Below are 13,058 nucleotides of genomic sequence, written 5' to 3' on the forward strand. Positions count from 1 at the left end.
ATAAACATGTTTATATACGGAGTCTGGTATATACGAATTCTGGTATATAAGATTCTATAAATATTTCTTGTTGGATATAAATAAAAAGCTTGCGCCATGTACAAATCACTTATTCGTTTATATACGGACTCTTTCTATTCTCATATTTTTATTATGGCTCTATGATCTGATATCAATATCCGAATACATTAAAGAGCGGAAGAAACTAGTCCCACTATTATCGCGTTAAATAAAATACAATTACACTTTTAAAATACAAACCGTGGGAACGGAATTAGAGACGTTTTGATTTCTGTGTGAGCCTATTAAAGCATGTTATTACGTAATACTCCATATTTGGTCATGTGATGTCTCACAACAAAACAAAATACACTGACGTGTACTTACTAAGTTATCAATTCTATACTATTGTATTGTATGAGTTAAGTGTTTCTGTATTTATTCGTTCTGCTTGTTTTCTGATGTGTGCTTCTATTTAAAGGGGTATAGATCAAACAAGGTAATATGTCAGGAACAAAAATTCGCATTTCTATCAGAGCAGCAAATCAGCATCAAGCTGACCAAGTTTTTGACTGTGAAAAACAATGGCAAGTAAAGAAATTAAAAGAACTTATAAAAGAAAGTTATGCAGGAAAACCGGTAAGAGTATATTGTATTCTTTACTTAGGACATTCTTTATTTTATGTATAGCGAATTTAAAGTGTGCCATTTTTCTATGTTATGTTCGTTCTGCTTCATAACTGCTGTGTTGCCTATTATTGTTCGTCGCCATTTCTTTGGGCCTTGGGGTCCTTCATCACTGGTTTACTGAAAATGGTCACTGATCGGTAATCCTTTAGCTGGTGGCCACCTGAAATTTTGGTTTCAAAATGTTCTATAGCCCTCACTGATACCTGCTGTCTAATTTTTTTTTCCAAAAAGTCGGGCGTTCGTGTCGAAAATTAACTTTAAAAATGCGCAAAAACATGCTGTGTCACCGTAATTCGTCTGATTTGCGTAAGGTTAACGATTTATTACGTCACAATCGCGGTCTGTTACGTCACAATAGTGGTATATTACATACGTTATAAGACGGTATAGCCTTGTTTTTCTCCACTGTTTTAACGTAGGAATCAAACGTAACAATACGCATTCTATGACGTAATAATCCAACCTTGGTTTAATTCATAACGGCTGATGTGGAAAATACGGTGACGCAGCACGATTTCGCGCACTTTCAAAGTTAATTTTCGACACGAACGCCCGAGTTTTTTCAAAAAAAAATTATACAATAAGTATCAGTGAGACCTAAGGAACATTTTGAAACCAAAATTTCAGGTGGCCACCAGCTAAAGGATTACCCACTGATCGACGAAATTAAACAAATAAACGAAAATAACATGGCAATTGCCAACCTATTTGAACATTACAGTTCATCAGTGATCATTTGGATAACTTGCCATTAATTCAAGAACAGGCATAATAACTTTTCCAACAGAGGAAGCTGCTAATGTTTTTTGTCAGGAGTTAAACGATTTCAACAATATACACAATTGTTACAAGCGGTGCTCAACTTAAAATTTTACTTTAAAACACAAACATAGAAGCACAAATTCCATTACAACCGTTATTTTTAATGCGACAAATACAAAATGTTTTTTTTTTGTTCTTTCAACTATTCACAAAATTATTTAATAAACTTAGCGTTTCTTCTTTTTCAAAGTTTTTCTTCTAAAAGTAAATCCTCATTCTTTTATATGTATTAATACATAGAAACCTGAGGAACAAAGGCTTATATACGGAGGGAAGTATTTACTAGATCATGAAGTTCTTGGTTCTGTTTTAAAAGTGAGTACCACTGTACCAGTATTTGTGTATTTACCTTTTTACCAAAGCATTATTAAAATCTGTTTTTATGTAATACCATTTTGTGTTGAATTTTTTTAAACAGTGGTCAGCAGTGGCTATATTTTTAGAAGTTGTGAATATTCTGTTTGTTTAGAATGTTGTAACTTGTAATGTTATTTAGGTTTCCAATCTTCCAAACATCGTGCATCTTGTTACTTCAATCTCTTCAAATCCAGATTCGTTCCAACCCACTGTAAGTCTTACTTACACAGTAGTATTAGTTTAGTATCCCTGTCAGTTCTATTTAGTCTGAAATTTTGTACAGCCCTGTTGATAATGTCTTTGTCTAAAAATCTACATCTCGTGTGTTGTGTTCAAACTAGAAATTAAACCCGTATCAAACTTAGTAAGACATCATATAATGCAAATATGCGATGTACAGTTTGCATATGACATGAGTATTTTAGTTTTATGTGATTGTGTGAGGAAGCAATGAATCATACTTGGTCTTTTTAGTGTGTGTGTAGTGGTTGGCAGTTGGTTTTGTTCATTAACAAACCTTTATATGTGTTTAGCAGACTTCTACTAATGACACCTCTACATTACCAACTGAATTACGACAAAGACACACCGCATCAAATTCCCAACCCAATCCCATGACACAGTACGTAATGCCTTAGTTACTTTTGCTTACAACAATCAACTATTCTAATATATTAAACAATATTCAGACAATATAACAGCTGGCAACAGATGTACAGCCAACCTTACATGCAGCAGTTTACCTCCACACAGATGACACCCGAGCAATACAACCAGGCGTGGCAGCAATATCAGCAGCAAATGGCTGAGTACATGCAATAGTAAGTTGCAATTCTTCGTTTTAATAGTTTGAACACCATTTTCCATTACATTTCAATGAAAATTAATGTAGCAAATTTACATAATTAAGTTGAGATAACATTTGACTAAATCTATTTACAAACGTAACTAAATTTGTTTATATTGAGATCCAAAGAAACATTTCGGCTTCTGTGTTGATGAAGCATAATGTTTTATACCTCCTTCAGTTACGGAATGCAAGTACCAGGCATGCATATGCCTTTTACTGCTTCAGTTACTCAAACCACGACACCTGCAGCAGCAGTAGCTCATCCAGAACCCAACATTGCCCCTAACGCCCCCGAGCCAGTGAGGCCAGCTCCTGATAACAATCCTCCAGTAAGTTTGTAAATTCCTACATTTAGTGGTAACATGCATCATAATCATAAATGAAAATAATTCCCCTATAGCCTTATTGTGCATCAGGAAAGTTGCTTCATGTTTACTATTGCACAACAAACAATGGTATTTTAGCTTTTTAGGGTTATTAAAATAAAAGATGAAACTCCTTTATTCATGCAGATGAATGCACAGGGAGGATTTGCTGCAGCAGATGATGACGATCCGATGCGGAGAGATTGGCTGGATGTTTTTTTTACAATGCTCCGTGGATGTTTCTTCCTCAGCATTGTGTATTTTTACTCCTCATTTTGGAGATTCATCTTTATCCTTTCACTTTTTGTCATTATTTACATGTAAGTGACAATTTCTTCAGTTTGTATACTTACATTCTATTAAACTTTTTGGTTTCTGTTTAATTTCATTTTATACATCTCTGACCCTAATTATACAGTTACATAAGTCTCCAAATAACCTGAAAAAATACAATTTAAAGAGATTTTTCCCTATTACCATTTATGCAAAAATAAAATCATAGTTTGAATTATTATTATTAAATCTCGTTTTTACAATACCAAATTCTAATTATTGTTGCAGTTATCAGTCCGGATTCTTTCAAGTTCAACGCCGCCACCCTGTTCCCCAACAACCAGATAATAACAACAATGGTGAAATGTCAACTGATGATAATGTAAGAAATTGTAATTAGAAGAGGAATGTGTAATATAAACATTCTAAAACAAATAAGCAATAATCTGTTTTTTTTTATTTTGTAATAAGGACCTGTAACACTAAGTTTAAATGCCTTCTTTGGCAAAACATTGTGCGACAATGCTCCCAATTGAGCGTTGCTTAAGAGATAAGTTGTTAAAATTATATTCATGCAGTAAAAATGGAAAAAAATAAATAGGCATTTATTGACAAATTCCATTTGGATAACTTAGTAACTTACTACAGCTAAAACAAATAGGTGTAATATGTTTATATAAATAGTGTTATATCTGTAGATCTATTCATAGACCAGTTAACATTAATACAGGATGAATTGCCGAGTGAACCAGATGTTCCAACCCCACCATCCCTCTCAGCAACAGCATGGTGTTTTGTTTCAACTTTTTTCACCTCTTTGATTCCACAAGGTCCACCAGTTGGTGCAAACTAATCAAACAAACTTGTGCTTTTGTGGCCTTACCTAGGAAATATAAAGGGTTTAATTAATTGTTTATGTTTAATGGCCGGTGTTGGTACAATTGACAAAAAATCAATCTCACTGCGAATTGTTGTATTTCCTTTAAAAATGTTAGTTTTTCAGTTGTATGTATTTTTTAAATCAAAGCCATTGTAATTGCCATGGTTATTGCTAACAATATGTATAATAACTAAGTGTATACCAGTGTATAAAATCATATTTTATTAGGTAAACCAGTAAAACCACCAATTCGGTTATTTAAGATCATTGTAGCTGACTGGTAAACTCTTGCGGTAAGCAAAATTTGAAAATTTAACCTGTAACCTAATTTGTTCAAAAAAGGCAGTGAAATTTGTTACATACCGGTGTGTTGCTTCTGTATAGTTACAATACAATTTCGTTTTACACTAATATCTAATGGTTAATTCAAAAAACATTTATCCGGAGGGGTAACTCAGTTAAAGGTATATATTACAATTTGTTTGTACTTGATTTGCAGTAAGCAAATTAAATTGCAGATTGGTATTTCATTATTACATTCGTTGACATTTCCACATTTCAGCCGCTGGATAACCACATTTAATTGGAATGTCATAGCGTCTCCTTTTACTGTATAAAGAGAAGCGAGGTGTTAAGATTTTACGAATTGGTAAGTCATTAAAGCTTAGAATAGGCCGAACAAAGATCAGCAAACAAACCATTCTCTGAAAGTAAAGAAATGTAAACATATTACATGAAAGGGTTGCTACTTTCATCGAGTAAATCAAACATCTATAAAGTTGGATGCTAACGATTGCGCAGAAGAAAGTTGTTTAAACACGGAAGTTTCAGATATCAAACAGATCTGTATATTGTGAAACATGGATTCACATATCCGTGACATGGCGAGCACAGCAGAGAAAGCGACTCGTTTATTTAAGCAGAGCGTGGCAGATTTTATTCTAGCGCGTTATGTATATATGTGAAGCGTTGAGAATTGAATAGCAGTATTAAGAGTATGCATTCACTATAATGTTATAGGTAATGTTTAACTATCAAAGCTGCCGTACGAATTCAATGGTGGTTGAATGCATACACGTGTTGTATCATCGCTAAAAGAATGTTTGTGACGTGGAAAGTAGACAGGCCACTGTGAAGGTTAAGGCAAACCACGCGCAGCAGCATTGCCCAAGGGATAATCTTTCGCCGTGCAGCAATTGCGCTTTTAAGACAATGAAAGTCGTTATACCCGAACTTGGTACATTGCTGGAGAAAACGTGCCAGCCTCAAGAGATTGTGGCTCTAAGGTTATTCAAGCATAACCAAACCTCTACCCGCGCTATTCATCTAAGCCCGATACGTGGAACCGGACGCACTCAAGCGACCTACGCCAGGGATTATTGCTGCTAATTCATGGCGGGCAGGATATAATGTGATATAGTCGGCAGATTGGCAATCTTAATAGCTGTAGTAGCTTTCTTAAATTATTACTAAGCTTAATTACTAGTGTAAGTATACTGTTCTATGGAATAAATATAACAGAACATGAAACTATTTTTACAGACAGTCAATTTGTTTACAAAGGCCTATATAACCCATGTAATATTGAAAAATACTAGGAAACTTTATTCTAATTCTGTTTTGAATTTGGGCCTCCCCCGGTCGTTTTGGAATACCAGACATACGAATAAGATAGCTCCGAGCAACCGAGTTAAATAATATAGTGCGCAGATTGCTTACATTAAGTGGTACAGTGAAAATTACAACAAGATGGGTTCATTCCAGCCACACTTGGAAAAACTGAAAAAATTAATGCATATTAATGATGTGCAATTAGCGTTAATCAGCGACAGGATGTTGCAAGACATGAGCATCGGTTTGCAGAAATCGACGAAATCAAATGTCAGGATGGAAATGTTACCGTCCTATGTCGATAGCCTACCAGATGGCTCAGAAAGGGGGGCGTATATCGGGCTCGACCTGGGCGGGACTAACCTCCGGGTTTTGTTGCTTACGTTGACTGATTCGATTGACGGTGGGGCAAAATTTGATGCAACTATCAAGAGTGAGTCGTACAAAGTGCCAAACGAAAAATTGGAAGGCACCAGCGCCGAATTGTTTGATTTCATTGCAGCAAATATGGTTGATTTTGCGATTAAGAACGGTTTAGAAGGAAAGATGTTACCGGTTGGATTTACTTTCTCCTTTCCTTTTGATCAAGACAGAATTGACCATGCCATCCTTAAACAATGGACTAAAGCATACAATATAAAAGACGGGGTAGGAGAAGACGTGGTACAAATGTTACGTGATGCTATTGCACGGCAAGGCAGTTTAAAATTTGAAGTGGTTGCGGTTTGCAATGACACTGTTGGTACATTGGTTTCGGGAGTATCAGAAGATCAAAACTGTCAGATCGGTTTAATAGTTGGCACCGGCACGAATGCTGCATACCTCGAAAAAGTATCCAACATCGAATCTGTGAATGGCTACAAGGATGATCGTTTCATGTGTGTGGACATGGAGTGGGAATACTTTGCTGACACTGGGGCATTGAATCATTTTGTGACGGAATTCGATAAACAGGTATTTTAGTTCATAAAACTACTAGTATATTATCTGTCTTGTTACCGTAGCCCACTAACATATCAAATTGCTAATAAGGCCTTGTACAGTATACTGTGTGGTTAGATGGGACACTGTTAGAACCTCAGTCCAAAGTTTTCTGATCGTGTCGTGAACTTAACAAAGCTCTTTAGATTTACGGGGATACGGTTATATCATAGTACATAAAGCGATTTCATATACTATAGTTATACAGTACTGTGGGGTAAGATGAGACACCTTTAGCACATATTATCTAAACATCTTAATCTGTTTTAAATAAATAACAACATTTTATGCAAGTCGTAATAATACGATTTTATAATTATTTGAATGTTGTTTGTTTACGACTAAATGGAACGAGAATATAAAATGAAAAGGTGTTCCATTATACCCCAACCTACTATAAATATTTCTGTAATTATTCTTTGATTACTACCCGATGGGACAAGAAAATCAAATAAAATATCCCAACTTACCCCACCCTACTACGTACGTGTTGTACAGGTCGATGCGACATCACCAATGCCAGGTGAATTTATTTTTGAAAAGATGATCAGCGGCATGTACTTAGGAGAAATCGTTCGTTTGATCTTGTGTCAACTTGCTAGCGTTGGTAATATTTTCAACGAAAAGTGTTTAGGAGACCTAGGAACAACAGGAGGATTCGATTCCCGATATGTTTCCGATATAACGGAAGAGGCAATTGCGGGGCATGGCGAAACAAACGTAGTAAAAAGCATTCTTGCGTCCGTTGGTGTAAAAGCAAGTCAGGGGGATGTGCATACAGTTCAACTAGTATGCGAATTTGTATCTATTCGCGCTGCTCACCTTTGTGCCGCTGGAATTTCTGCAGTTGCACGAAAAATCAAGGCAAATCACCCTGAAAAGAATGATTTAGTTGTCACTGCAGGGGTAGATGGTTCTGTGTATGCTGGCCACCCTACATTTGACACTTTGCTTGAGGATAAAACTGACGAACTTTGTCGAAACCATGGCGTCAAAGTACAGTTTATCAGGGCTAAGGACGGCAGTGGTAAAGGAGCAGCGCTTATTGCTGCTGGTATGTATAGACACAGGAAATAACCAACTGCTATACGAATATCTAAATCTTGTGTTTACACGTTTAAATTGTACATTACCAATTAAACATTGTGTAAAATTGTAAGTAAACAATCAACGCTTGGAATAAATCTATGGGTGTACTTTTATATATTCTTCTTATTACACAATTTTACAAACGTGGTGGTGGTTTGCAATGTCTTGACAGGGATGGATTGTAGGTATAGTTACAGCATATACACCACATTAAATAAACATAGCAGCGTAAAATAGTATATGTGGATTAAATATTTTCATTGCGGCCGACTTGGTTTTGTAGTGGCACGTCTTGACGCCAGTTCCTGAGTCGCAACTGGATTAAACTGGTTTTGCGATTCTTTGCTATCTCACAGAAATAAAAAAGAGTAGAACGCGCAACTGCCCAAAACCGTGATATATACTTTTTTCTATTCACGTGACCGCCAACTCCGTCCCCATTTCGCTTGGTCTCCATTGTAAAAGATAGGCGCAAAGAATTTTTGGAAGGTTTTAGCTATTTATTTCAAAAATACACCAACTATTCAAGTTTATTAGGCCAGTTTAGTTATTTAGTAGGGTAACGCTTACAGTTTACCACTTGTTCAGGAAATTTAATTATTTAGGAAATTAAATTAAAAAAATTAAACAAACGGTTTGTTAGAAATATATATATATTAGAAAATAGTTGTTTTGCACTATAACTTTAAATTAAGTCAAAAAACGAAGAAAAACTACATAAAACGTCATCGATTCCATTGACTACAATAGTAAACGGGAACGACCCGCGAAAGAGAGAGAGTGTATCACCTCTCTCCTTTGCCGACATTGGAGATGCGCGTTCTATTCTTTTTTATTTCTGTGTGCTATCTAAAGACAGCGAGACAGCTAGTGGGAGCATGTTGCTATCTGCAATACGAGGCCATGACATACTTTTTCAGTTTTAACCAAAGTTAGTATAATATACTAACTTTGGTTTTAACCACTCTTCTCAACTTTAGTATTTATTAATCAAACTAATGTCTGTACGGATTAGGGTCTGTATGTTTACCTACAGACTCTGGTACATACGGATGTAAGTTAACGGACTATCAATACTGCGTATTTCCGGCGCACACAAACAGTAGTCAATAATGTTTTGTGTGCCGCATGAGTAAATCCGGGGTTGTGTCGGTTCAGTTCTTTGTACACACTGTAGCCCTGTTATGTTTACGAAGACATAAGAACATGATGTAAAACAACGCTTTAGGTACATCGAAAGTTGATGGAATCTCGAAGAAAGCAGGGTTATTTTATAATTAGTAAATAAACATAAGTTCATACTTGAATTCAGTTAGTTATTTGAAAAAGTTCAAATTTAGCTCAAGAAGTGTAGAATACTGTATTACTATGAAATATTTTTATTTCCAGTAAAAAAAGCGATAAAACTAGACTATTTTTACAAAAAACAAATAGCTTATATAAAATAGTTCTTTTGTTAATTGTGGAAAAAAACATGGCATCTGCCAGGTTGGTCAATGCAGTTGCCAGCAAAGCATTCAAATCAATTCAATATTCTCGTGTTGGATTTCTGAGCATTTCACAATCAAATGGTTTGCTTAAATCATTTAAACCTCATTACAGAAGAATTCACACTACACAGCTTCTTTCAGGTATAATAGGCTGTTACTATCGTTGCATTTTTGTTGTGTGAAACAGTTTACTTGTAAGTACTCATATCAGAAAAGTATGTTGAATAATAGATTTAATCTTCGTAACTATGATAAATCGGTGCTGTTGAGCACTTGATAAACCGGTGCCGCAGAGCATGGCAAAATAAAGACCATGCTACACATAAGAATAAACAGTGACATTCATTTGCTATTCGATGAATAATAAACTCTGCACCTTGTGTTTCTTAAATCATTTTGCTGTCACCTCAGTTTATTTCACAGTAGGAAAAATTTAAAAAACATTGATAAAACATGGTACAATTGCTTGGTAATAAAGTTATTCTTTATCTGCAGATAAGCTATTCACGAAAGATCATGAGTGGGTTTCAATAGAAAATGGAGTTGCCACTTTTGGCATCACAGACTATGCACAGGTTTGGCTAAACAATTACACAAACTCTTGGCTTATTTTGTGTAGTTTTTGATTCAATTTTGTAAAAATGTTTAATTTGTAGGAAAAACTTGGTGAGGTTGTGTACTGTGAACTTCCAGAAGTTGGTGTGGAGTGTGATAAAGATGGTAGGTTTGATGAGATAAATAAAATACATAATATACAATACGGTACATTCGTACATACATGGGTAACACTGCTGCTGGTGACCAGTGAAAATTTTGGTCTTAAAATGTTCCTTACGTCTCCCTGATAGTGACGCAGCACGATTTCGCGCATTTTCAAAGTTATTTTTCGATAGGAATGCCCAAGTTTTGAAAAAAAATTGTACAGCGAGTATCAGGGAGACGTAAGCATCATTTTAAGACCAAAATTTTCACTGGTCACAAGCGGCAGTATTACCCATACATGTAAATACAAATAGCTACATTTTCATCAAAATTAAGAAAATAGACTAAAGATCCTTTTATTAATGGTCTACTATTTTTTTAAATAATGTTATGCAGTAAGGAAAGTTATTATATTGTTTAATAAATACATACATGTATACATCTAACATGTATACGCCCATACTATTTTAAAAAAGAACATTATAATAAAATTATAATAACTCGAATCAAGTTAAATGAATGATTTCTATAAATGAATGAGCACGGACATGAAGTTTTAATTTTATAAACTTTGTGACCACTAAGTTTGTGATTGATTGTCGTGTTTTTTTACTGTATGGCTGATAATTTAGACAACACATTAGTCAGAACGGAGCATTTTATTTAGTTGCCCAAGAACAGACAAGACTAAATTGATATTACCATTAGGCATCGAATATAATATACTTTGGTTAAAATGCGATCACCCAACCATCGAGTCTTCTCGCCCGACTGCTGTATTGTATAAATTTGAATTATTATATATCGACTTGTTTTTCATTTATATTTACTTTCTTTTATAGATGTTATTGCTGTAGTTGAGAGTGTGAAAGCTGCCAGTGATATATTTGCTCCTGTTTCTGGTGAAGTTACAAAGGCTAATGAAAGTCTAGTCACAAGTCCTGGGTTAATAAACGCCTCACCAGAAGATAGCGGTAGGATTTAATAACTTCATGTTGATTCAGGTTGCATTTCAAACGTGAATAAAACCGCTGACGATTTAGTAAATCTATTGCACGATTATTAGATGTTTATTTTTGTAACCTTAGATATTTTGACAAACCTCACTCGTTGTTGTGGATATTACAAACAAGAAATAATGGACATTTTGAAAACTCAATTTAAAAAGAATTTAGGAAACAAGTATTCATACAAGTTTTTTACTTAAGTTCTTTTTTCAAAGCTTGGATCGCGAAGATTAAAATGAGCAATGACAGTGACACAGATGGTCTGTTGAATGAATCCGATTACAAAAAACTCATTGTATCTCTGGAATAAAGAACTAGCTCCTGTGGAGTTCTAGTTAAATTGGCTTGGCCTTGGGAAATTTTGATGATTTATTATATACCTACAATATTCGGATAGTCCACTGCTTGTGTGTGATGCACACGGCCTGTTTTATTGTTTGACATGTCTCCAGTCTATCTTGAGTGGACAAGCTGTAGTTTAAGGGTGTTATGCTTGCAAACTGTTTGGAATTTACCTTGTTTTGTTGTGTTTTTTATTGTATTGTAGCACATTGCCCTTGTTGATAAAAAAACTAATTTCCTGTTGCCTTGTATGCTCTGATAGTTCCTGTATTTTACTTAAGTACTTAATGCTATCATAATTTATCATTGTTGGTTTTGTCCATACTACTTGTTATCTGGCAATATCCCAAATAAACCTTGTGTTAAGGAGTATAACAAACATTTCAATATTGCTTTATGTCAACTAAAATACATTACACTTTGGGAATTTTAGTGGCTTTCGATCAAGTCTCAAATATCTTGACTGAACGACAAGGTGTATGATACAGGACACACGTGTTATAATGACTTGTTTTTCGTCCGCGCGATAATAAAGCGTGAGATCATTCATTAATTTATTGAAGGTCTAATTTATTGAAGGTCCGTTTTAAACGGAGTCTCATTAAATTTGGACCGATCTCGCGGGAACAAGATTTCTGTGTGTTTTTTTGTTATATTTGTTCCGACCTAATGCGAATGCGGCAATAGCGCCCGGTCCAAATTCAACGGTCGGAACAAATATATCACGACAATGGTCTGGCCACTATTAACATGTAGCCCGTTCACATGGCCAAAAAAAGAAGGCATACCGCTTTTTTTTCGGAAAAAGCGGCAAATATTTGCTGAGTCACTTTCAAAAAAGACGGCAAATTCGGACCAAGGCGCGAGGTGGTCCAGACGAGAAAAGTCTCGAAAAAAAGAGGCATTTCACGGCGCGCGCGTCAGTTCACATTTAGCTTTGAGGTTGCGGATGCTTGTTTTACTATTTGCAGTGAGGGTTTAGACAATGTTTAGTTATAAACTAGTTTAATATATATGGTTTTCAACCAAATACGAAGTTTCAGCTAGAAACAATAAGTTTTTCTATCTTTAGGATGCATTTAGTATAAGAAACAGTACCGAATATAGTTTGTACAGGAATGATGATCCCAATTTGGCAATGAGAAAGGATGTGTGGTGCTACTGAACAATTATTAATCAAACTGCTATAATGCAGATGTAGTTGAAATAATGATTTTTAAGTAAAAAATTGTATGTTGAAACATTTACTTTAATATATTGATCAAAATGGATGGTGGACAGCAGCATATTAAATTTGAGTCTTAATCACTACTGGACCAAGAGTTTGTAGAAGGTATGTTTGTATATGTCATGAGTTTGAGTTTGTGTTGTGTAATGTAAAACAGCATATGCTCAATTTGTTCTGCAGAAAAATTGTCGACAACACCGGTACATTTAGAAGCAAGATGGAAACCGAAAGAGTGTGTGAATTACATGTATCAGTTTGGAGAGTGGTTTGTAAACCCATCATTTGAAGAAAAAAACAACATACATAACATAATACACAGTACTGACATTATACATAGTACTGGGCTGCTAAATCAAAGCAACAAACTAAAC

General features: G+C 35.1%; 3 protein-coding genes across 4 annotated transcripts; all 3 read left to right on the forward strand.

Annotated features, from left to right (window-relative positions):
• The first annotated feature begins 409 nt into the window (after nucleotides 1–409).
• LOC149738483 (homocysteine-responsive endoplasmic reticulum-resident ubiquitin-like domain member 2 protein) lies at nucleotides 410–4,648 on the forward strand. Of its 2 annotated transcripts, none has more exons than XM_089875031.1 (9): nucleotides 410–639; nucleotides 1,753–1,827; nucleotides 2,009–2,080; nucleotides 2,403–2,491; nucleotides 2,559–2,690; nucleotides 2,898–3,048; nucleotides 3,232–3,404; nucleotides 3,646–3,739; nucleotides 4,088–4,648. In XM_089875031.1, exons 1-9 carry the CDS (start codon nucleotides 505–507, stop codon nucleotides 4,208–4,210), a joined length of 1,044 nt encoding a protein of 347 aa, XP_089731157.1. In that variant the 5' UTR covers nucleotides 410–504; the 3' UTR covers nucleotides 4,211–4,648. The 2 variants fall into 2 exon arrangements, with proteins under 2 accessions (XP_089731157.1, XP_089731158.1); XM_089875032.1 differs by having other exon boundaries at nucleotides 411–639; nucleotides 2,406–2,491.
• Nucleotides 4,649–5,764: 1,116 nt separating this feature from the next.
• Nucleotides 5,765–8,065, forward strand: LOC149738484 (hexokinase-4-like). The gene is made up of 2 exons (XM_089875030.1): nucleotides 5,765–6,802; nucleotides 7,328–8,065. Exons 1-2 carry the CDS (start codon nucleotides 5,987–5,989, stop codon nucleotides 7,904–7,906), a joined length of 1,395 nt encoding a protein of 464 aa, XP_089731156.1. The 5' UTR covers nucleotides 5,765–5,986; the 3' UTR covers nucleotides 7,907–8,065.
• Nucleotides 8,066–9,282: 1,217 nt separating this feature from the next.
• Nucleotides 9,283–11,886, forward strand: LOC149738485 (uncharacterized). The gene is made up of 5 exons (XM_089875036.1): nucleotides 9,283–9,549; nucleotides 9,904–9,983; nucleotides 10,065–10,128; nucleotides 10,953–11,084; nucleotides 11,333–11,886. The coding sequence occupies exons 1-5, from the start codon at nucleotides 9,393–9,395 to the stop codon at nucleotides 11,425–11,427; spliced, it is 528 nt and encodes a 175-aa protein (XP_089731162.1). The 5' UTR covers nucleotides 9,283–9,392; the 3' UTR covers nucleotides 11,428–11,886.
• The last annotated feature ends 1,172 nt before the right edge of the window (nucleotides 11,887–13,058 follow it).

This window comes from Ciona robusta, chromosome 3 (genome assembly GCF_009617815.1).
Source record: "Ciona robusta chromosome 3, ASM961781v2".
Lineage (NCBI taxonomy): Eukaryota > Metazoa > Chordata > Ascidiacea > Phlebobranchia > Cionidae > Ciona > Ciona robusta.